The sequence below is a fragment of the Myiozetetes cayanensis genome, unplaced genomic scaffold (genome assembly GCF_022539395.1).
Source record: "Myiozetetes cayanensis isolate MyiCay16 unplaced genomic scaffold, myiCay2020 scf31, whole genome shotgun sequence".
NCBI lineage: Eukaryota > Metazoa > Chordata > Aves > Passeriformes > Tyrannidae > Myiozetetes > Myiozetetes cayanensis.
In genome coordinates this window covers 3,889,412-3,911,321 of record NW_026087533.1, presented here as the reverse complement: position 1 = coordinate 3,911,321, position 21,910 = coordinate 3,889,412, and the positions used below count along the sequence as shown (strand labels likewise).

General features: G+C 48.7%; 4 protein-coding genes across 8 annotated transcripts; 2 read left to right on the top strand and 2 right to left on the bottom strand.

Annotated features, from left to right (window-relative positions):
- The first annotated feature begins 253 nt into the window (after nucleotides 1–253).
- Nucleotides 254–2,882, top strand: SYF2 (SYF2 pre-mRNA splicing factor). The gene is made up of 7 exons (XM_050326573.1): nucleotides 254–331; nucleotides 417–524; nucleotides 1,162–1,287; nucleotides 1,531–1,648; nucleotides 1,759–1,849; nucleotides 2,287–2,385; nucleotides 2,492–2,882. Exons 1-7 carry the CDS (start codon nucleotides 275–277, stop codon nucleotides 2,655–2,657), a joined length of 765 nt encoding a protein of 254 aa, XP_050182530.1. The 5' UTR covers nucleotides 254–274; the 3' UTR covers nucleotides 2,658–2,882.
- Nucleotides 2,883–3,665: 783 nt separating this feature from the next.
- On the bottom strand, nucleotides 3,666–8,580 carry RSRP1 (arginine and serine rich protein 1). 2 transcript variants are annotated; one of them, XM_050326568.1, is made up of 6 exons: nucleotides 8,402–8,567; nucleotides 8,208–8,263; nucleotides 6,483–7,073; nucleotides 5,978–6,132; nucleotides 4,698–4,781; nucleotides 3,666–4,189 (listed from the first exon to the last, which is right to left on the bottom strand). In XM_050326568.1, the coding sequence occupies exons 1-6, from the start codon at nucleotides 8,470–8,472 to the stop codon at nucleotides 4,004–4,006; spliced, it is 1,143 nt and encodes a 380-aa protein (XP_050182525.1). In that variant the 5' UTR covers nucleotides 8,473–8,567; the 3' UTR covers nucleotides 3,666–4,003. The 2 variants fall into 2 exon arrangements, 1 of the variants encoding a protein (XP_050182525.1); XR_007630158.1 differs by having other exon boundaries at nucleotides 4,125–4,189; nucleotides 4,698–5,189; nucleotides 8,402–8,580.
- An 84-nt stretch (nucleotides 8,581–8,664) lies between these two features.
- Nucleotides 8,665–11,547, top strand: TMEM50A (transmembrane protein 50A). Of its 3 annotated transcripts, none has more exons than XM_050326575.1 (7): nucleotides 8,665–8,760; nucleotides 9,209–9,320; nucleotides 9,978–10,090; nucleotides 10,188–10,255; nucleotides 10,397–10,489; nucleotides 10,899–10,959; nucleotides 11,062–11,547. In XM_050326575.1, exons 2-7 carry the CDS (start codon nucleotides 9,228–9,230, stop codon nucleotides 11,105–11,107), a joined length of 474 nt encoding a protein of 157 aa, XP_050182532.1. In that variant the 5' UTR covers nucleotides 8,665–8,760; nucleotides 9,209–9,227; the 3' UTR covers nucleotides 11,108–11,547. The 3 variants fall into 3 exon arrangements, with proteins under 3 accessions (XP_050182532.1, XP_050182533.1, XP_050182534.1); XM_050326576.1 differs by having other exon boundaries at nucleotides 8,727–8,776; XM_050326577.1 differs by having other exon boundaries at nucleotides 8,746–8,769.
- A 101-nt stretch (nucleotides 11,548–11,648) lies between these two features.
- On the bottom strand, nucleotides 11,649–21,443 carry RHCE (Rh blood group CcEe antigens). 2 transcript variants are annotated; one of them, XM_050326566.1, is made up of 11 exons: nucleotides 20,657–21,443; nucleotides 20,003–20,477; nucleotides 18,664–18,850; nucleotides 18,304–18,454; nucleotides 17,781–17,922; nucleotides 16,307–16,464; nucleotides 15,732–15,869; nucleotides 15,370–15,500; nucleotides 14,653–14,732; nucleotides 13,640–13,713; nucleotides 11,649–13,334 (listed from the first exon to the last, which is right to left on the bottom strand). In XM_050326566.1, exons 2-11 carry the CDS (start codon nucleotides 20,136–20,138, stop codon nucleotides 13,308–13,310), a joined length of 1,224 nt encoding a protein of 407 aa, XP_050182523.1. In that variant the 5' UTR covers nucleotides 20,139–20,477; nucleotides 20,657–21,443; the 3' UTR covers nucleotides 11,649–13,307. The 2 variants fall into 2 exon arrangements, with proteins under 2 accessions (XP_050182523.1, XP_050182522.1); XM_050326565.1 differs by having other exon boundaries at nucleotides 20,003–21,443.
- Between the last annotated feature and the right edge of the window lie 467 nt (nucleotides 21,444–21,910).

Below are 21,910 nucleotides of genomic sequence, written 5' to 3'. Positions count from 1 at the left end.
GTGGTGGAGTCCCCACCCCTGGAGGCGTCCGTGGCACTCAGCGCCCCGGCCTGGGTGACAAGCGGGTGATCATGACCTCAGGGATGTTTGATCATGAGCTCTTTTCCAACCTCAGTTATTCCCGTGGCTCTGGGATCCTCGGGACGATCCCGAAAACACCGGGATGAGCCGAAGATCCGGAGGGCTGGCGGCGACACCTCCGGCCCGCTGGGGGGCGCCCTGCGGGGCGCGCCGGAAGCCGGAAGCGGGGAGGCGGAAGCGCGGGCGGGCGGCGATGGCGGCGGCCGTGTCGTCGCTGAGCAGTTTGGGGGTCCCCGATGGCGACGGAGGGGTGAGAGGGGGACGGGGCGGCACCGGGCGGGGAGGGACGGGGGAGGGTCCGGCTCCATCCCGGGGCTGAGTGCGCGTTGTTTCAGAGCTCCTCGGAGGAGGAGGAGGCGGGCCCCAGCGCGGCGGCGGCGGCGGCGGCGGAGCAGCGGCGGGAGGAGCGGCTGCGCCGGTTCCGGGAGCTCCACATGAAGCGGGTACGGGTCGGTCCCGGAGCCCCCCCCTGCGGTTGTTCGTGTGCAGTTCTGGGCTCCTCGGTGCAGGAAAGAGGAGGAGCTGGTGGGGAGGGGCCAGGGGAGGCCGCGGAGGTGATTTGGGGTCTGGAGCATCCCTGGGATGAGGAGACACCGCGGGAGCTGGGCATGGTCAGTCAGGAGGAGGGAAGGTTGAGAGGAGATCCATAAATCCATGCCAACATCTCCAAGGGATGTCAGAGGATGGTCCCAGGTTCTTCCCAGTGGCTCCCAGTGACAGGACAAGGAGCAGTGGCCATAAACTAAACACCACAAAGTCCACCTCAGCACGAGGCAGAACTTCTTTCTGTGGAGGTGGCAGAGCCCGGAACAGCTGCCCAGGGAGGGTGTGGAGTCTCCTTCTCTGCAGACATTCCAGACCCACCTGGACACATTCCCGTGTCACCTGCTCCAGGTGACCCTGCCTTGGACTGGGTGATCTCCAGAGGACCCTTCCAACCCCAGCTGCCCTGTGATTCTGGTTTACAGGGTGCTTTCAGGAAGCAGTGGCCAGGCCCCGTCCCAACAGGGCCCCCTTCACCCCCCCAGGGTTCTGGTTTTGTTGTTCCTGTGCTCAGGTGATGCCCTGTTTCGTTCCCAGTACGAGGCTTGCAAGCTGAACAGCCAGGAGGTGGTGGAGGAAGACAAAAGACTTAAATTGCCACCAAACTGGGAAGCTAAAAAAGCTCGGCTGGAGTGGGAGCTGAAGGTGCAGGAAAAGAAGAAGGTAAATACATAATTACAGCTCCCCATGACCCCGTGGAGCCACAGCCCAGGTGCCTGCAGTGGCACTTCATGGTGGCTCATCAGTCTTGGGAGCTTACGCTGATGTTGCCCTCCCAAAATCCACGTCCTAATTAAGCTACTGATTGTCTAAATTATTGTCCTGCACCAGAGGGAGCTGCAGCCAAGTTTTAGGCTTGGCCACTGGCTCCCTGTTGAGACTGAAGTGTTCCTTGTGCTGTGTCAGGAGTGTGCAGCGAGAGGAGAGGACTACGAGCGGGTCAAGCTGCTGGAGATCAGCGCCGAGGACGCCGAGAGGTGGGAGAGGAAAAAGAAGAAGAAAAATCCCGACCTGGGCTTTTCAGGTAACAGCTTAACCAGGCAGCTGTGTTTGCAGTGGACACCTGTGATGGTATTTCGGGTGAGAACTGGGCCATGGGGTAAAGCCCCTCACCCTGGCACCGTCTGTTCCCAGATTACGCGGCGGCGCAGCTGCGCCAGTACCAGAGGCTGACACGGCAGATCAAACCCGACCTGGAGCAGTACGAGAAGCTGAAGGAGCAATAGTAAGTTCTGTGGTATTTCTAAGCCATGAGCAAACTCTGGAGACTTAAAATCCTTCCAGCACATGCATGATCTCGTGTGCCCTGTGATGTTAATTAGTCTTTAGCGTGGTATTAAAGTACGGCCTGGTAATCGACTTGGCCATCCCTGCTTTGGGGGGCTGATGGGTAGGGGAGTAATTAATGAGGGTCATTTCTTCAAAGTTCTTCTCTGCGAGGGTGGGGAGGCCCTGGCACAGGTTGCCCAGGGAAGCTGTGGCTGCCCCATCCCTGGAAGTGCTCAAGGCCAGGTTGGACAGGGCTTGGAGCAACCTGGGCTAGTGGAAGGTGGAAAAAGATGGTGTTTGAGGTCCCTTCCCTCCCAAACCATTCTGGGCTTCTATGAAATCCCAAAGCAGTCAATGGTTGTGTAACCTGCTGCCCCTCTGCCCCTCTCCCAGCGGGGAAGCGCTGTACCCCACCTCCGACAGCCTCCTCCACGGGACTCACGTGCCGTCCAAGGACGGGGTGGACAGGATGGTCGCGGATCTCGAGAAACAGTGAGTAACCCCCGGGGCCAGGCGGGTGACAGAGCAGCTCTGGGCAGGGGGACGCCCAGGCCCGGCCCAGGGGGGATGCCCCACGGGTGCCATCGCTGCCTTCCAGGATCGAGAAGCGGGAGAAGTACAGCCGGAGGAGACCCTACAATGATGACGCCGACATCGACTACATCAACGAGAGGAACGCCAAGTTCAACCAGAAGGCAGAGAGGTTCTACGGGAAGTACACGGCCGAGATCAAACAGAACCTGGAGAGAGGGACGGCCGTCTGAGGCAGCTCCCGGGGCACAGTGCACAGCCCTGGGGCTGGGCAAGGGCAGTGCAGGGTTTACAGGCAGTTTTATTAAAAAAAATAAAAAGCATTATAGCTGTTGCTTCCTGAAATCCATGGTGGGTTTAATGGAGTAGAAGTGATTTGCAGCTGTACACAGCTTTGATTGCAGGAGGAGCCAGCTTGTTCAATCTTGTGTTCTAAATAAAGACCAGTTTTAGTCTAATTTAAGAGTTGGTATTTGTTTCTTCAGTTGCTGGAGTTTATCAACAAGATGAAAGGTGAGGAAGGTGAAGTAACATTCCCATGAAGAAACAGCTTCCCCAGCTGTCACATGCCAGGGCTGGAGCTGCCCACCCTCCCCCAGGGCCAAGAGAAACACGAGCCCTCGAGCACTGCCAGCCTCGGCTCGGCCATGTCATAGTTCCTCAAAGAAGCTTCCAGCCACGAGTAGTCAAATTCAGTTTATTTCACTTGTAATTTATTTATACAAAACCCAGGTTTAACCCATTGCACCAAGTCCATGCAACAGCCTGTTGACTTCTCCCATCCTCCTCTCCCGGAGCAGAGGTCTGGCTGAGCCGTGGAGTCATCACAGGCAGCACAACCTGTACCCTGTAGCACAAACCCTCCTGCACTCACTGCACCTGCCCCTTCCTGCCTCACAGCGACCCTAGAGGCTTTTTAAAGCCAAGTAAAACACAAGCCTGCAGTAACTTGAGCATCAGAAGGAGCAGAAGGGACAAGCTGCTCACAGTGCAAGGGCGGTGACTTCACCTACGGCAGTCACATAAACATCTACACAAGCTTTCACTTCCAGAGGGATATCCAGGGAAGGTGCTCAAGGCTCTGAACTAGGCACAGCCTGGGCAGGAACTATTCCAGCATAAAGATCCACTTTAATGATGCAACTACTGCCTTCTCTTGCACCTTAAGTAACAGCCAGGTAAGTGAAAGCTAAATCAGACAGGACATACTCATAACACAGGTCTAACACTTCACACATTAAGCCAGTGCAAAACTAAACTTTATTCACTTGAAGTAAACAGTTACACAATGTAAATCCAAGTGTCCAAAGAACAGCTACCCAACTATTGTTTAGAAAAAGTTACCCACCTGCAAGTTCTAGTCCGATAAAGCAATACAAAATATTTACAAATATACACAAGATTCCCACCTGTGGCTTCGGGATCAGTGTGCTCTCTATCTGAAAGAGAAACCTTAGATTCCAAAAATTAAAAGATCTCAAAATAAATACTCAGTATTAACAAATCTTCAACCCCATCAGAAAGTTTGCAATCTCTCTACTGAAGGATGTGAAGTGCTGCAGTCAGGCAGTGACTCCCATCAGCGTGCCCGGAACAGGGTGCTTTTGGGTGAGAAGTTTAAGAATGTTTTCTTCTCCTCCTTCTTGACAGGAACCCACTGCCCATAGGGACTTCCCTTCCTGTCCTCTTCTCTGGCTGGAGAAACTACTGGCTCCTTAACAACATGGCTCACTGGCTTCTGCAGGGCTGGCTTTGCCATTGTGTTCTGGAAAAGAGAAAATTTCATGTAAGAAGAGGTATTAAAACCTGTCACTCCTCAAGGGGCACAAATCCAGTACATTTGTCTGGACTGATTTATAGAAATGTTTTCTCTCCAGCTCTTGGAATCCCTGATGCTTATTGAGTATCAACTCCGTACACTTAACTGACAGAGGATTCAGGAAGTTACTAAGTTTGTATTACTAAAATATAGAACTTGAAATAAGTTCTGGTTTAAACTAGTTCAAGTTGTTAAGTCTTAGTTTCATCTAGTTCTAGCCCTTTCAAGTGTATTGCACAGTACAGATGTTCATTGTTAGTAGTTGTAGAGGTAAATACCTATTTTAAATCCGCTGCTGAAGGACTGATCTAACTCCTCCATGAAAAGTCATTATCAAACCATTACATTCATTTTGTTACCACTATCAAGATCACTCATTTGGAAACCAGAGCTGGGAAAAGCCTAAGGCAGGAGGGGCTGCAGTGCTGGAATTGCATCGTGGGAAGTCACTTACATTAGGACTGAAGGAAATGCTCCTCTGTATGGTTGCTCTCTCCATCCCACTCTTGGTCATGTCTTCTGCTGCGCTTCTGGGTTGCTAGAGAAGAGCACACACAGCCTAAGTGGGAGGACACGTCACCCCATGCAAGGTCAGGCAGTTACTACAGAGCATGAACTTTTCTGGTATAGAGTTGTTTCGGGTATTTACATCAAAAAGTAGCTGTAAAGCTACTGGATATGCAAACAGAGCAATGCTGAGCCCAACTGGAAATGCATTCAGTATTTTTACCAACGTGGCTGTGCCAGCTCAGGTGTGAATGGACGTGATATCCACATCCCAGTTACAGTTTATAAGGATTCAAACAGTCACAGCATCAATGTCACAGTGTGCAGTGACAGAGCAAGTGGAATTAAGTTCTGCACAACCATCCTGCAGAGCTTTGGATAATGACAATAAACTTATCTGCAAGTGATGCAGGCCTCTTCTTCTGTACTCTCTCAACATCTGGAATATATTGCATATATTTATGAAAGGGATGCCTGTACCATTTGTGTAAAACCCTCAGTAAATTTACTTCCATTTGTAACAGCAGTATCTGACTCGCGTGCAGGTTTCGTATTTACCGTTGACTCAGATTAACACACTACAACACAACCAGGCTAAAATTCACTTCAAGCTGCTCAAGTTTCTCCCTCCCTTAAATTCACAGCAGCTACAGCCCACAAGTCCCTTAATTACCACCAGATTTTCTTCATCATGTCTGGAACCATAGTCATGATTTCTATAAGACAGAAATAAAGTATGTAAAATGCATTGTGTGCTTGCGTATGGATTTTCTGGGAAACAAGTTTGTTGCACATGAAAAGCTTTTAACAGTTCAAAAAAAGGCAGAAAGATTTAAACTAAAAAAAAAAAAAACCAAAACAAAAAACCCCACACTATTCACTAGGTTTGGCAAGGAGAGTCCTGCTTTAGGTCAGAAAGACATAAACTAGTTGGATTAATGGGCAATATCCCATTAAAAGAGCAAGTCAAAAGGACAAGCTACATTCTCCTCTCCTTCCCCACCTGTCACTACTGGACAGCCTGCACAGGCTCAGTGGATCAACCACCTCTCACAGGTCCACTGTGCTTCCAGCTTAAGGCAAAGTCTAGAGGTTTTCTAGAGCAGTTTTTGTTCAAGAGTTTGAATTCTTAACCACAAACTCCACAGTTAAACTAGAACACATCCATGCAGACAAGTTTTAAGAAGTGTTTACCTTTTCAGTGAGAACACTCCAGTCCATACTTACCTCAGCTGACTCTCCAGGTTCTTCCTGTTTCTGTTTTTCATTTTTTATCTCTTTGGCAGGAGCAGGGATCTTCAAGCTCGCTGGCAAGACAATGTTATCTGTTCCCAGAGCTTTGGCAGCATTGGCTTTCGCAATTTCCAGGAGTTCCCTCTTGTCTGAAAGAGGAAGGAAGAAAAAAAAAAAAGCGTCTTGTGTTATATTTAAATCCACATTTACCTACTCATACAAGCCTAAAAACTGCAGGTTTAATATCCCTGCATCTATGTAAGCATCAACTGTGATGAATTTTATCAGACCTTGAGAGATTTAGTTTCAGTTCCAGTGCAAAGAATGTGCATTTAACAAACAGAGTAGTTCAGAGCATTTTCATAACCACACAGAGATTTTCTTCCACAGTGCCATTATCAATCATGCTCTATAAAGCAACTACACAAAGCAGAACTGGACTGGTTAAAGAAAGTCATACATTTTGATGTTCTCACACAGTTAAAGTCTCAGAAAGTACCTTTCTCGCTGAGATGGAGAGGTGACCTGCTGCGGGACCGTGTCCGTGACCGGCTCCTCCAGCCCCTGTACGCCTCGGGGTATATGGTTCGCCCAAATCCATAATATCTCCGGCCTCTGGAGCGTGACCTGCTCCTCGAGTAGGACCTTCTGTAGTAGGACCTGCCGCGGGATCGGTAGCGCGGCGGGGAGCGGCGGTACCTCCGGTAGTGCCTGGCGTGGTACCTGCCCCGGTACCGCCGGTACCCGCGGGACCGCGACCGGCTGCGCGAGTAGGAGCGCGAGTATCTCCTGTACCGGCGGGAACCGTTCCTCCTGGCCCGGGACCTCGACCTGGAGCGGCTCCAGCTCCGCGAGGAGGCTGAAGAGGAGCTGCTGGAGCTGGAGCGTGAGCTGCACGAGGATCTGCTGGAGGACCTTGTTGACGACCTGTCACAGCTCCTCTTGGATCTCACGGATGTCTCTCTCTTCTTTGGAGAGCTGAGGGTCAAGTCATCCATGAAACCCGTCATGTCTTCTGTTTTCTGCACACAGGTGCTCTCGGAAGCTGGTTCTGTTTTCACTGCTGTTCTGCAATGCCCAGTTTCTGTTCCTGTTGTTGGGTGGGGAGGGGGAAGTTAATTATTCATGGGCATCAAGCTGTTTACACAGCAACAACAAACAGCGATGACACACAGGCAGAAAGTTCAAGGACAATTAAACACACCAACAGTCCTCAGCCAGTTTACCAGCGTGTTTTACAGATGACAGTTTTGTTTCATAATTTCCTGTAGTCAGCCAAAAGACTGAAATATGAAATTATAGGGGGAAAAAAAGCTTTAGTTTAATCCACGAATAATTCTGTACGGAATTTTCGAGAGAGGTAGGTTTGAGAAGGTTTTAAGTGTAATTCCTTTTATGTAAAAGGTACAACTTAATACCCTTTTCCTCCAAACAGAATTTTCAAGGTGTTTTATTTTCACTCTAAAGGCAGGCTATTGCACCTATGATGCAAAATGACCATTTGCCTTCCAGATCAGTACAAACTGATTTACTCCAAGAGGGAGGAAATAAAAGCACCTTCAAATTACAAAGCAGCCACTCCAAGATATTAACCATATCATCTTAAAAAAACTCCCTGCACAGAGCTCCTCACAACCCAGCAGTGCATACAGCAAACTGCTATTAAAAATGTTCTACACAGGTAGCAAAAAATACAGGTAATGACTCACCAGACACGACACGCACAGAACACTTGTCGTGGTTATATATTAATAATTAAAATGGCTGTCCCTCTAGCGGCAGCCATTTCATAGCTACAAAGGTTACTCGAGTGTAAGGATCTTATCACAGGACTTAAGCCCTGAGTTACGTAACCACTGTACAGCTTGAGGAAGCTTGCTTTAAGCCAAAAATTCCTACCCGCTGCTCAACGCAAAGTTCGCAAATAAATATAAAACCCTTACTGGAATCTGTAATTTAAGTTCTGTCAGGGTTTGCCAGACGCCACCTCCCTCGATACTACTACAGCTAAAGTTTCACTACTTCACCTCTACGCCAGGGCCAAGGTCACCCGCGCCGTACGCGGCACAGTAAGATAAATTTCGATGTGCCCCTTCCCAGCGATAATCCCCCTCCCCAGCATGTTACAACCTATGGGACACATCGCGGGTACCGCATAGGGCCCCCCCCAGCCCCACCCCGAGCCCTCAGGGCCGTGTCCCAGGGCTGTGTCCCCAGCACTCACCGCTGGGCGCGGCCGGCCCCCCCTGGTGCTGGTTGTCCTGAGGCACCTGGGCGCTCCTGTAAGGAAAAAAAAAATTACAAAACCACCCTTGAGCGATGCGTGTCCCTCACACCCCGCGCAAACGACCGCGAACGGCGACCGCGAACGGCCCCTCCCGTCCCTGCCTCCCCCAACGCCCCGCTCCGCCGCCTCACCGGCTCCAGCCGCCCGGGCTGCCCCCGCACGGGTCCTGAGGGGAGAGCCCCGCTTCGTGAGTCACCCCCATAGCGCCGGGCCACGCCGCTCCACCCGCACAGAGAGTCGCGATAGAGCCCCGAGAGAGAGAGAGACGCTCCGCTCGCTCCCGCCGCCCGGCAGCGACTGAGGGCCGGCCCAGAACCTTCCAGAACGGCCCTCGCCTTACGTAACCTACGCGCGCAGGGCGCACGCGCGGGCATCGCCTCTCCCTCCCCCGCCTCTCCCGGGGTACCCGCCCCGCCCACCGCGCGCGGGACACGCCCCTTCCCACCGCGCGCGTGGCGCATGCGCGGGGTCCTCTCCGCGTCCCGTGACGGTGCGAGGGGTGCGGGGTGAGGGGATGCGGGACACGCGTGGGGATGGAGGGGGTGGACAGTGAGCGGGTGTGCGGTTTGAAGGGGGGGTGCGGGACCGGGAGTGCGCGGTTTGGAAGCGGGGGGTGATGCGCGGGTCGCGGTGCTGGATGGGGGGATGCGCAGTTTGGGGAGCGGGGGGGATGCGCGGGTTGGGGGTGCGCAGATTGCGCGGGGTGAGGGGGTGCGGGATGCGGGACCGGCGGGATGTGGATCGGGGATGCGGGGGTTGCACGGTGTGCGAGATTCGGGGATGCGGCGGTCCGAGGGGCTCGGGTTTTTTGGTGGGTGATGCGCGGCGTGGGTGGTGCTTGAACCTCCCCTGCACGGCTGGCGCTCGACGGTTTCCTCTCGGAAATAAACATCACCCTTTTTTGTTTGTTTTGTTTTGATTTTTTTTTTGTCCTCCAGTTCCTCCAAGTGCTGAAAAATGTCCGGATTTCTGGAGAGCTTGAGGTGCTCGGAGTGCGTGGACTGGGGGGAGAAGCGGAACACCATCGCCTCCGTGGCCGCGGGAGTGCTGGTACTGCTGTGCTTGCCCTGCTGTCGGGCCTCGTAGGTGTAGTCAGCTGTCAGGAGCTAAAGATTATTAGAGCTTGGAAGGCTCCTCTTCCAGGTAACAAAGTGGCAGGATGAGAGGAAAACAGCCTCGAGTTGTGCCGGGGCAGGTTTAGGTTGGATTTCTGCGAAAATTTCTTGGCTGAAAGCGTTGGAACAGGCTGCCCTGGGCCGTGGTGGAGTCACTGTCCCTGGAAGTGTTCAAAAAAATGTGTGGATGTGGCACTTGGGGACAGGGGTTAGTGGTGAATGTGGTTGTGTTAGTGGTTGGGCTCCACCACTGTGGAGGGCTTTTCCAACCTGGACGCTTCTGTGAAAAGGAAGAGCAGGGATACATTGTTCGTGTACGTGGCAGCAAAGTGAAGAACAAAATCTGTTCTGGCTTCCTGCATCCAGGTGTCTCTAAAGCTTCACAGGGTAACTGCTGGATTAGGGAAATCTCTGGCTTTGCATTCAACCTTGTTCCCCAGCCAACAGCAAAACTAGTTATAGCATCACTTTATGTTGGAGATTGTAACAATGATTTTGTATATTCATGTTATTTTCTTTCTAGAGCAATCTTAGATACTGTAAAAAGGTTTGTGTCTGTACTTTAAGCCATATTCCTTCTTTTTTCCCCTAGTTTTTTACAGGCTGGTGGATAATCATAGATGCAGCTGTGAAATACCCCAAAGTGGAAGACTTCAACCACTCCTACCATGCCTGTGGGGTTATAGCCACCATTGCATTCCTGATGTAAGGGCTTGGTCAGAGCTACACTCACTTTGTGCAGTTAATAAAAGGCTTGAAACAGAGGGGATTTATCCTGTTTTCTCCTGTTTTCTTCCCTCAGGATCAACGCGGTGTCCAACGGGCAGGTGCGGGGGGACAGTTACAGCGAGGGCTGCCTGGGGCAGACAGGTACGGATCTGGGAATCCACTGGGAATGCTGTGCCAGGCTGTACTTTGTGTGCCTGCTGTGTCCCAGAGGTGCTCTGAGACAAGAGCCAGGGTGGCCACGCTCGGCCACAGGCACCAAACATCCCTCTTGTCTCATTCCAGGAGCTCGGATCTGGCTGTTCATCGGCTTTATGATGGCTTTTGGATCTCTCATTGCTTCCATGTGGATCCTTTTTGGAGGCTACGTTGTTAAAGGTAAGGCCTGACCCAGTTTTGGAAGTTCAAAGTGTTTTAAATGACTGTTGTTTTTAGACAGTTTGTAGGCAGTCACAGTTTGAATATATTGGTTCCCTACACACCACTATTCCATAGCATTATTAATATTGGGAAGGGTTTTATCTACTTCTAAGTCACAAACATCTAACTACCCTCTAGAAACAGCAGGCCTTACTCAACTGGGAACTGGATAAATATAATTAAACTGCTGCAGCTTTATGGGAATAATTCCCTGGGTGAGCATTTATTCCCAGAACCAAAATTACTGAGTTTGTGAAGACTGCTCCCAGAGCAATATATGCTAAACTAGCAAAAGGTGTCAGGAATGGGATGTGCTTGAAAATCACTCCCCAAAAAATTTACAGGGATTCTTTTTTTCTTTTGTTAGAAAAACCAGTGGTATACCCAGGAATAGCTGTGTTTTTCCAGAATGCATTCATCTTCTTTGGGTAAGCCCATCTTCCTTCCAGTTTGCTCCCTGAAATCACATTTTTTAAAATAAGAGGGGCCTGATTTGTTCCACTCTGTGCCTTTTATTCTGTTTTAAACAGAGGACTGGTCTTCAAGTTTGGTCGCACGGAAGATTTGTGGCAGTGAAGTCCCCTCTGCAAGGGCCCTGGCCAGCCTGGGTTTTAACTGCACACTCCCAACATTTTGTAAAACCAGTTTTGTAAACCATGACCTTCCATTATGTCGAAAGAGAAATCAAGGAAAGCTGAAAGCACTCAAAATTCCAGCTCTGTACTGTTTGGATTTTTTTTTGTTGTTTTTTACTCTTGTACGTCCACTTAAATGTCGTGATTTTTTTTTTTTGACAAAATGTAAAATTGCTACAAGTAATAGTGGAGTCACTTTTCTGATGTGTTTGCTACAAATAAACAAGATAGTGGAATATGGATGTATTTAACCAGCTGTTTCTATGACGTTATTTACAAAGAAAAACTTACTAAAATGCTTTAAAACAACTTTTTAACGTATATTTATTAAATATTTCCTATATCTGGACAATATAACCATTTCTTCAATTTCAAAGCTTACTGGTGTGTGGCTTTTCTTGCATAATATAGAACTATGTTGCTTTGGGATTTTTTTTTTTTTACCCCTCCCTGAATATTTAACTTATCCTGTGGTGATAATAAGGAAATCTCTGGTAAGTCATAACTTCCTGTTGCTGTGGGTGACACTGGAGAGGCACAAATTAAATAGTGGCTCGAGATGGAAGTAGCTCACCCACAAAGCTTGTGCTCAGCTGTTTTCTAACCACTGTGGGAGAAAAGGAAGAGCACTCTTCAGATGGAATTCCCTGGAAAAAAGTACTGCTTGGACAGGGAGAGTTCTGATCCTGTGCCTGCCCCTTCCTGTGCATTCACCCAGGCTGGTTGCTCAGGAAATCAATGAGGAGGAATAAAATATTAGTCATTTACAGACAGAAAACAGCCGTTTGTGTTGCACAGGTTATGTTTGGTTGGTTCCTGGGAGGTTGAGAAAGGGAAGAACACAAGCTGGGCCTGGATCAGATGCTACTCACATGGTGGGTTAACTGTGAGGTAACACTCTGTGTGTCCAGGCTGGTGGAAGCTGTGGGCAGCTCATTAACTCAGCACATCACTGCCTCTTTTGTGACCTAGAAATAAAACTGGCCCTTCCTCTGCAAGTAATTTGTCATGGCTTGGGACCTGTCTCCCTTCTGTAACTGCAGTGATCTGCTTTGCTCAACACCTCACGAATGAATGAGGTCAGTGAGCATCAAAGAGCAGCCTGGTCCTCACTGTCACGTGTTTCCTCATTCATTTTTAACAAGCCTGCTCAATAAACAAAAACAAGCACATTTTCACTTCTTTATTAGGTAAGCATTTTGGAAAGAGGTTTTTTTTCTGTGTCAGCTATTTTGGAAATGAAGGAAAAACACCGAGGATCCACAATCCACCCATAAACAAGGGTTCACTTGCACAGAGAATCCTCTGTGTGATTAGGCCCCAGAGTCCCCTGCTTGTCTTGGAATGAGACTCTTCCAAAATTGGGTCTTGGCACTGGTTTCAGGCAGCTCTGAGGATTATTCCCTCAGTCCCCTCAGGTGGCAGCTGACCCTGTGGTGGTACAGGCTGTCCCTGCACAGACACTGAGGTCTACTCTTATTTTAGATTTGGCAGCAAATGCCAAATTGATTTCAGGGGCACCTGAAATCCACAAGCAGAACAATTAAACTTCTTGCCATCTGAACTTCCAAGTAGCCCGAGCCAAGTAATGACAGATTTGTCTCTAAGCAGTCAGGGAACTCAAGGAGTTCAGTCTGGCAGGATGCAGAGTTTGGCCCAGATCCAGCTCTCTCATCAAATCCTTGCTTAACAAGGCCTTCAAGAGAATCAATTTAGCTTAAAAACACATACTTGAGTACTTTTCTAGATAAGAAGTGCTTCTTGAAAAATTACTCTTTGAAATACATCGTTTTGGCTTTTTTTTAAAACTTGGGAGCTGAAAAGAGTTTAAAGTTTTCAAGCATTTGGATTGACAAGCCATTACAGCCATGACTGCAGTCAACTTTTTTGTACATATCTTATTTAAGGTAAGACCAACAAAGCAGAAAAGCTAAATGCAAGTTTGCATTTTGCATCTGTGAATTTACACTCAGTACCTTGTGAGAATAACTAGTTTAATACTAATTTTTTGTGTCTCCATTGGGATGGCTTTTGTGGGCCTGGGAACTGGTATTTCAGTGCTCTTTCAACCCATCATAACTACTCATTTTCTCTATTGACAAAGAGGAAAACCTTATCTTGGTTCAGCTGGGATCTTCCACTCAAAATTCCACAGCCAAATGGGGAAACTGTGAAGACAAACATTCTTGTATCAGAACATTTTTTGCTTGAAATCATTGTACAAAAAAAAACCCCACTGGAAAACCTGATTAGAAGATTATTTTCATCCATTTCTTTTTTCTGTAATTCAGATACAAGCATCTCAATGAGCACCTAAAAGTGCCCAAGGCCTGTCTGTATTAGTGCATCAAACAAAATCTGCTGTGAAATGGAATATCCCCTTTTTTTTCCATATGTTTAATTCAAATACCTGAAGTTCTTCATCAAGGTGCTAAATCTACTCTCACACAGGTAATTTTACATTTAAACTTACCTCCCAATAAAACTGGTCTTCGAAGTACTTGGATACAGGGATGATCTTAAGCAGTCTGGTGTTTAAGATAAAACCTATTTGAAAAAAACAGATATATCCAATATAAACATCAGGGAAAGGGGAAGATTGTGTGTAAATGGAGGTATCCAAATGCAACACAGATCAAAATATAAGTTCAGAACTAAATGTTTCAGCAGAGCCCTTTACTCTGACCTTTAATACAAACAGAGAAGCTTGCCAGGATCAAGGCCTGTGATATTTAAAAATTAATTACTTGGGTTTTACCTAAAGTAAACAGCCTGCTAGATTCTAAAAATACATCCAAAATATTAACTTCTTGCATGAAAAAGGCCTCTGTGTTCAAAACAATTCTGGCTTGTCAGCATTGTTGCTTGGGGTTTCAGATGGATACATCTCGATTTTTAAACAGTTGGTTAAGCACTGAATGTTTGGTTCTTTTAGCCGAATCATTTTAGAGTGCATTTCACAGCAGTTTTCATCAGCCATTTCTGGTTTAGCCAGGACAGAATTAACAGCTCTAGAAAAGCAGCAGCTGCCACAAAACAGAACATCACGTGGGAGCCACGTGAGCCCTGCTGGTCCCAAACCCCTCCTGATCAAAGGCCTGGTGCTGGAATGATGCAGCCACTGACGTTAGTGCATCTCTGCACATGCACACCAACCAGCACAAGAAGTGACAGGCCCTTAAATAGCCTTTTCTGTCACTAAGACAATACCCAAATGTGAAAATATTTTCATCTTCCCGCATCTCTCCCGTGTGAGGTGTGAGGGCAGCTGTTGAGCCTGGGTTAAAATAAACCTGAGCACTGAAAGAATGGTGCTGCTTGGGTTATTGATGTGCAATGCATCTCTTCTTCAAAAGGCTGGCTGTGAAGAGTCCCTGCCATTCATGTTTCTACGGCAGAATTTATTTCTTAAAAATAATTTACCCAGAGAAACTTGCCCTGAGGAAACATGGAAGAAGTTGCTGGAGCCCGTGTTTCAATACTGACCTGTGATAAAACCTGTTATCAAGGCAAGGCTGATGGTCTGGCAGAAGGCACCAACGTGAAGGAGGACCAAATAACCCAGACTGAAAAGCAAAGCAAGTGTTTCACGTTTTACAGTTGCTGAATTCAGCATCAGGACTGTGAATGAGCCTGTATCTAAATAATATTTTATATCAAAACCTCTCATCAAAACTCTGTAAAGTCTCAAATGTCTCTGCAGCTGCAGTTGGATGTTTTAGGAGATCCTACCAGAAAACTAATACAGACTTCAGGGGACACATTTTGTCCTTAGAAGCCATCATTGTGGTACTAAAACTTCATTACATTTGTTTCAGTAAGAACGTGAGGCCCCCATGCTGCACCCTGATTTCTGCCTCCCCTCTATTTGCACACAAAGCTCCTCAAAACACCTCAAAAGAGTCCTGGAAGGAGGCACATTCCCAGCTTTCATCTCCCATTTCTGCTGTATTTAATATCAAATAAAAAGGCAGACAGAAAAGAGGACCCAAAACTGATACAAAAGTTTTGATCCAAAGTCTGCTCAACTCTCAAAGCTTTTTTATACTGACCTTTTGAACTTATCTTGGGTTATCTGGTATAAAACCATTTATCTGTGATGCCACTCAGGCTCTCTGTGTGTATGAGAACTCTTCTCAGGGCACACTGCAATAATGATCATTTAAGCTTATTATTATTATTTAACAGCAAGAATTTACATACCTTGATGAATTAGTCCATTCTCTTATGACTAAGAGAACAACCTGGGCAAGAGCTCCAAGCACAGCAGGCAGGCCAAAGGTGAAATGAACTCCAGAGGTATCATGAATTTTGAGAGGAGGATTCAAGCATCTCTGGGGAAAAGGAAAGATTTAATTGATGCACAGGAACACAAGTTGGTAATTGCACGTTGTCTGTTGCAGACCTAGAGAATCTGCAAGTTGCAACCCTGCACTCTGCTCAAAACACCTCGGGCTTCTTAGTTTTAATCTCTTTGAAAAGGAGGTTTCCCTTGAGGTATCCTACATTGGAAAAGAAGTTTATACAGCACTTACCCAAAAACAAGTTCAGGTTTTGAGTAGTACCTGTAAACAGTGAGATCCTAATACGGTGATGGCACTGCCAAGCAGCCCCAAAATCATGGCAATCCAAGGATGGCTGATCATCTGTGCTGTAAAACTGATGGTGACCCCCCCAGCCAGCGCTGCACTGTGGATATGAGTCTGCAAAATAAAACCAGAACATGGATGGAGTTAAGGGATTTTTTATTTAGTCATAAAACAAGAGGGAATGGCTTTGAACTGGAAGAGGGAAGGTTTAGATTAAATATTAGGAAGAAATCCTTCCCTGTGAGGGTGGGCAGGCCCTGGCACAGGTTGCCCAGAGAAGCTGTGACTGCCCCATCCCTGGAAGTGTCCAAGGCCAGGTTGGAGGGGGCTTGGAGCCACCTGGGCTGGTGGAAGGTGTCCCTGCCCGTGGCAGGGGTGGAACAAGATGGGCTTTAAAATTCCTTCCAACCCAAAGCACTCTGTTACTCTCTGATGACTGTCAGGCTGAAAGCCTGGACTTGTTTTTAGTTAACAGCTGTTCTACTATCAGTGTATTCCTGAGATGAAACAGAAAAATCTTCTCCATGCAGAGGTTTTCTCTCGTGCCTTACCATTCTGAATTTCCCATCCTTTGAGGTCAGAGCAGACAACATGAAGGCAGTTACAGCACTCACTGCAAGGGCAAAGTAGGTGTTGAGGACTGCCTGGCTCCTGGACTGAGCGAGCAGGGAGTTGAAGCTTGGCCAGAACACCCAGAGGAAGACAGAGCCTTGGGGACAAAGACAAGAAACTCTCATTACCTGCTCTAAACCACAGTGAATCCATCACACGTGGAGGGCCCACAGTTTGCACTCACTGTAATTCCCAAACTGCAAAGGAAGGAAAGCAGGAAGCCCTGAGAGGCACCTGCTCCTCAGCTGGAAGTTCTGCTCCTTTTCGTGGAACTGTAGAGTTCCTGCTCAAAACCAGCTGTGAGAGAGTGAAAGTCAGGGAGGAAGGGAAACAGATCCCATGGTACAAACCACTGCAAAAACACCCCCAAGTTGCACTTTGGTGTGACTTTTGCCTTGGCTGCCAGTACAGCTGGTACTGGCTGTCTTGTCTCCTGGCAGGGTTTGAAGAGAAATGAGGATGAACTGAATAATAAGAACAGAATCCTCTCCACCTCTTTGATGATTCTTCCCAAGGAATTTGCCTGCTCAGTTGCTCCTTTCTACCCAAGTTACCTCGGGAATCATTCAAGAAACAACAGCATAATTACTCCAAATAGCAAGCACTTGGTTGTAGCAAGCTGCACTAAAATTATAATGAAGGTTTAACAATGTCTTGATGAATTAGATGAAAACACTGATCCTGAATTCTCCAGCAAACAGGAACTCCAGGAACACAAAAGAGCAGCATTTATTATTTTGCCTCAACTGGGCAAAGACTGACTAAGAATTAGACTCTGTGGACCCCTGCAGGAAGATCTTAGTTCAGCTGGTGGCAGTTACACAACAGAAGTCAAGGTAATAAAGAAACCAAAAAGCTGGGACTCCCATACCCTCAGCCTGTCCTCACTCAGATCCTTTCTCGTGGGCCTGCCTGTATCACACTCCCCACCCTTCCCCAGGCCTTTATCTTTTCATTTACTTTACTAGGCAGGGACTGCCTTTTTATATCTCTGCACACCACCTTGGAAAACACAACTGAGCCCCAGCCAGGAACCGTGAGCTCCGCTGAAATACAAGCTCTGACCTCAGCTTTGGCACACAGGCTCCTCCACACAGCCCAGAGGGGACAACTGGGCTGTGACAGGGAATGGTTCACCTGGAGGAGGAACAGTTACCCTGGCACAGCCTTTATGCTGAGGCTGACAAAAGCAAACTGAGCCCCAGCCGTTGCAGGAGTGGCCTGGTAGGGAAAGTGCTGAGACCCAAACCAACCCATTGTCAGAAACCACCAGCCACAGCAGCAGTTTTCTCTGCCTGGCTGATTCACACCTGCATTTGGGATTCAAAACCTTCAGCCTGCTGTGCCCAGCCCTCCCCCAGAAACCTCCCTTATGTCCTCACTGCAACCTCTTCTTCCAACCCAAAGACTTACCCAGCATCGAGAACAAGTCTGACTTTGGGGTGCTCCTGTTCTTGTCCAGCTTTGGGGAGGGCTCAGGGAAACAGGAGGTGGCTGCCAGCCCAAAGTAGGCTCCAAAAAGGTACACGTGCATCAGGCTGAGGTGATCTCCCACCTGTATCAACAGAACATTCAAATTTGTGGTCTATTTGAGGCCAAACAAAGCCTTTGATTGCAGTTCCTGATACAGCTGTTCACGTAACCTCCCTATAAGCAACTTATTTTCAAGGCCAAATGCACTGCACCCCAATCCATGAGATCACCTCACCCTTCAAGGCCAAAAAATACAGACATAGAGATACAGAGTGTGCAGGGTTTGGAGTGTGATGTCCTTAAGGGTGATCCCAAAGTCAGACTTCATCTCTTAATGAAAACACAGCCATGACCTGAGATAAAACACCCTGATATTCCTGTCAGCAGAGCAACAAGAAAAGGCAACAGTTCCAAAATTCCAAATGAATTTTTTCCCATGTATTTGGAAACCACACTACAGTACCTCCAGGTATCTCCTGTTGATCCATCTGCTCACACAGAAGACTATTAATTCCACAAGAGTCATCACAATTAACTGCAGGAGGTTAGTCTTCCCAAGAACAGCTCCAGTGGAGATGGCCACAGCTGTCATGCTGATAAGAGCCTTTGCTATGCTGCGAGACAAGAAAGAAAAGGGAAAAATAACTCTGTATCAGGATGGCAGCAGGGCCAATAAAGAATGACACACAGCAAAATGTATTAAAAACCCAAAGCCTTCTAAAATGCCTGCAAATATGACTATGTTATTCCCAAATAGGCATTAACCTCCATAAAGAGCAATCAGCAGTTCTGGATTATTCCCATTCTAACATGCACTAATTACCTTTTCAGAATACCTTCGTTTGCCTCTAGATAAAAGAAAACTAATAAATCTTCTACCAACACAGAGCATTGGACACCAAGCACAATGATCAGGAGGTTGAATCCAGTGCTGCTAAACCCATATCTTCTCAGAACCATCAGGAAAAAGCCAAATCCAAAAATCACCATGTGGTTGACATCTTGAAATTCTGCATGACAGAAAAGATGGAGACAGCGGTGAAATTATTAATGCAGGCTGGATTTCTGGTTTAAAAAAAAAAATCAATTAAAAATCACAATTAACCAAGAAGCCTTCAGGTAAAAATTCCAAGTGCCATTTAGTACTTGCAAAGAATTCCAGAGCTTTCTTCCCAATCCATAAGTAATCAAAAAACCAATACCCTTGATCCTGAATTTTGTTTTACAGTGATCTGAATGGATGCCATAGGATGGGGGCTGAGGAGTAAAAAAAAACCCAACAGAAATGAAGGACATTTAACAAGGAAATTCGGACATTCCTTTTTCCTGAGGTGAATTTAAAGAGCTTAAGTTGCAATTTTTCAGGGAGAGTGGCTGTGAATGAGTGCTGATCCATTCCTTGAGGGCACTAGGGGAGAAAAGAGTTACAAAGAGAAACCTGTACAATGCCCTCGTAGAAAGAACAGAAATTGCAGGAACAGTTTAATCTGGAAACCAGCACTATTGCATTGAAGGGAAAGGCTGTCCCAGATGGAAGCTCTTGGATCGGTAAGCCTGGAATCGTCCCTGCTAACAGTCATATTCTCACATGGTTGGGCTGGCTGGTTCCTCCAGCAAAACACCAAACTGCTGGTGAAGTGGGTCCCAATTTTCCAGCTCCAAACCAGGGAGGGCCCCACAGGAACATCCCGAGGGATCAGCTCGTATTTGCACACCACCATAACCCCATCACGCACCTCGGCACAATCCAACAGCACATCCCTTCGACCGAGGCACAAAAAACCCACACCTCCAGATTATGCTTAAAGCCTTCATTCCACTGTATTAATTGCATTTATTGACATCAAGCACTCAAATGGGAAGTGGTGCCACCCTGAACCCCCTGCTCTGTAACGCTACGACGCCTTCGCCACGGAGCGGAGTCACCTCCACGGGGTCAAGATTGCCCCGAGCAGGCAGCAGAAAACAGACCAAAATATATGCAATTTAGCATCACCTGCGTCTTGGTTTACAGCCACTGCTTTGATATAAATAAATTCCCAGCGTACCAGGCGAGGTGGGGTGTTCAAAGGGCGGTAAAAACGCTCTGCTCCTCACTGAGTCCCAGCTGTGCTGCACGGCACAGCAGGAGCAGGGATTATCCTTCCTTTTCCAAGTCTTACCTGGGTAGGAGCTGAGCAGCGAGTCCAGACCATCAAGCCTTAAGAAGAGGAAGTAAGAGCGGACGAGGAAAAGAGCTTCCAGCAGCAGGATCACCCAGGGAACGCTGTTTCGGAAGTTGAGGTACTTGGAAGACATCGTGCACTCGGCTACATCGGCCACAAACACTTTGATATTCGCTTTTTCCCTATAAAAATGTTCCAGTAACCTCAAACAGATAGCGAAGGAGGTTTTTGGGGGGCAGGAATAAAAACTCAAAGGGAGATAAAAAGCCCAGGAGGCGTCGGCAAGGGGCAGTTCCTTATCTGTGGCACGTCAGGCACCCCAATTTGCCACAACCGACATGAACTGAACTCAAGAAGTGCTTGTGAACGGGGACATATCCAGCTGCCAGTGCTGCCAGGCTCCAGGACACCTTCCATGCTCCAGGACACCTTCCATCCAGGGCTCCAGCTGCTGGTGGGCCTTGCAGCTCAGCTAAAAGGCAAGAAAGGACTCCCAAGAGCAGGATGTTGTAATTTATGCAAAACCATTCTTTATTTATGTTGCTGGTGTCCACCCTGGACCCAATTCCCTTCGTGGAAAGGTGGGGAAGGTCCTGCTGAGATGCTCAGTGTGAGCTCTGCAGCCACATCCCAAGACAGGGCTGCTCATACCTGAGGAATCCAACTCCTTGCCAGAGAATCAGGAATCTCTGCAGAAGAACTGAACTCTCTTTGTTCAGGCTGTTCAGACCAAAGGATTTTAACCACATCTCAGACTTTCTGCTTTGGGGCCATTACAACCCGAGTGCTGAGCTGAGACACCAACAGCACCCAGAAATGGGTATAAATGTGCCCAGAAAGGGGTACAAATGTGCCCAGAAATGGGTACAAATGTGCCCAGAAATGGGTACAAATGTGCCCAGAAATGGGTACAAATGTGCCCAGAAATGGGTACAAAGCCACCTGCTGGTGACAGAAACAACTACCAGACAAAAACACAAGCAGGAAAATCCCAGTACACCTAAACTTTAGGACGTTCCAACCTGCCAAAGAACGACTGCCGTTCCACCCAGGAGAGAAAGCCTCTTGGAGCAATCTGGGCTGGTGGGAGGTGTCCCTGCCCAGGGCAGGGGATGGGCTTTAAGGTCCCTTCCAACCCAAACCATCCCGGGGACTCTGCGTTTGTAAATTAGAGCTCCAGCACCAGGACAACACCCCCATGACTCAGCCAAGGGCCGGGCAGCCTCCTGGGCCAGTTTTAACGCTGTCCTGAGCCCCGCAATGCTCAGACCCGGCCCAGCGGCCCATCAGCCGCAGGGAGGCCCGGCAGGCCCACGGCCCAGCGCAGCCCCGGGGCACCGCCACCAGCAGGGCCGGGAGGGGCCCAGCCGGCGCTCCAGCCTCCCTCAGGCGCGGGGCCGCCTCACAGCCCGCAAAGACCGAAGGGGTCGCGGGGAGAGGCCTCTGCATGGGCTGTAAGGCGGACGCGGAGAAGCCCCCACCGGGTTTCGAACCCGCGGCCCCGGGGGCGGCGCCGCTGCCCGGCCGTGACTCGGCAGCAGCGGGACCCGCCCGGCCCCGCCCCTCGCCGAGCGCCCGCCCCCTCCCCAGAGGCCGCCCTTAGGAACTGTCCTCTCATTGGCCGAGCGCCGGCTCCTCCCGGCCTTTGATTGGCCTATCCCCGTCCTCGGGCCTCGCGTTCTGCGCTGCGATTGGTGCGCTCGCCTGTCACTCAGCTGCCTGCGCTGCTTAGTGGCTGGAGCGGCCCGTCCGTCACCCCGCGGGGTTATTTCGCCCCCGGCGGGCCGTTGGCACAGGCCGCGCTGCGCGGGTGGCACAAACTGCCGCCGCTCGCCTTTGCACCTGCGACTTGGCGTTCCTTTCCCCAGCAGCCCATTTGCCGGGGAGTTGTCAATCAAGCGTGAG

Coding starts and splice junctions, on each gene's coding strand:
- TMEM50A (XM_050326575.1), top strand. CDS start 9,228: ATGTCCGGATTTCTGGAGAGCTTGAGGTGCTCGGAGTGCGTGGACTGG. Junction 10,091..10,187: donor GCCACCATTGCATTCCTGAT/GTAAGGGCTTGG, acceptor TTCTTCCCTCAG/GATCAACGCGGTGTCCAACG. Junction 10,960..11,061: donor AATGCATTCATCTTCTTTGG/GTAAGCCCATCT, acceptor TGTTTTAAACAG/AGGACTGGTCTTCAAGTTTG.
- SYF2 (XM_050326573.1), top strand. CDS start 275: ATGGCGGCGGCCGTGTCGTCGCTGAGCAGTTTGGGGGTCCCCGATGGC. Junction 332..416: donor TCCCCGATGGCGACGGAGGG/GTGAGAGGGGGA, acceptor GCGTTGTTTCAG/AGCTCCTCGGAGGAGGAGGA. Junction 1,850..2,286: donor GAGAAGCTGAAGGAGCAATA/GTAAGTTCTGTG, acceptor CCCCTCTCCCAG/CGGGGAAGCGCTGTACCCCA.
- RSRP1 (XM_050326568.1), bottom strand. CDS start 8,472: ATGGGGGTGACTCACGAAGCGGGGCTCTCCCCTCAGGACCCGTGCGGG. Junction 7,074..8,207: donor GGGGCCGGCCGCGCCCAGCG/GTGAGTGCTGGG, acceptor ACCCAACAACAG/GAACAGAAACTGGGCATTGC. Junction 4,782..5,977: donor AACCTGGAGAGTCAGCTGAG/GTAAGTATGGAC, acceptor GCTCTTCTCTAG/CAACCCAGAAGCGCAGCAGA.
- RHCE (XM_050326565.1), bottom strand. CDS start 20,138: ATGTCTTCCAAGTACCTCAACTTCCGAAACAGCGTTCCCTGGGTGATC. Junction 18,851..20,002: donor GCTGCTCAGCTCCTACCCAG/GTAAGACTTGGA, acceptor TCTGTCATGCAG/AATTTCAAGATGTCAACCAC. Junction 15,501..15,731: donor TAGGATCTCACTGTTTACAG/GTACTACTCAAA, acceptor CCTTTTCCCCAG/AGATGCTTGAATCCTCCTCT.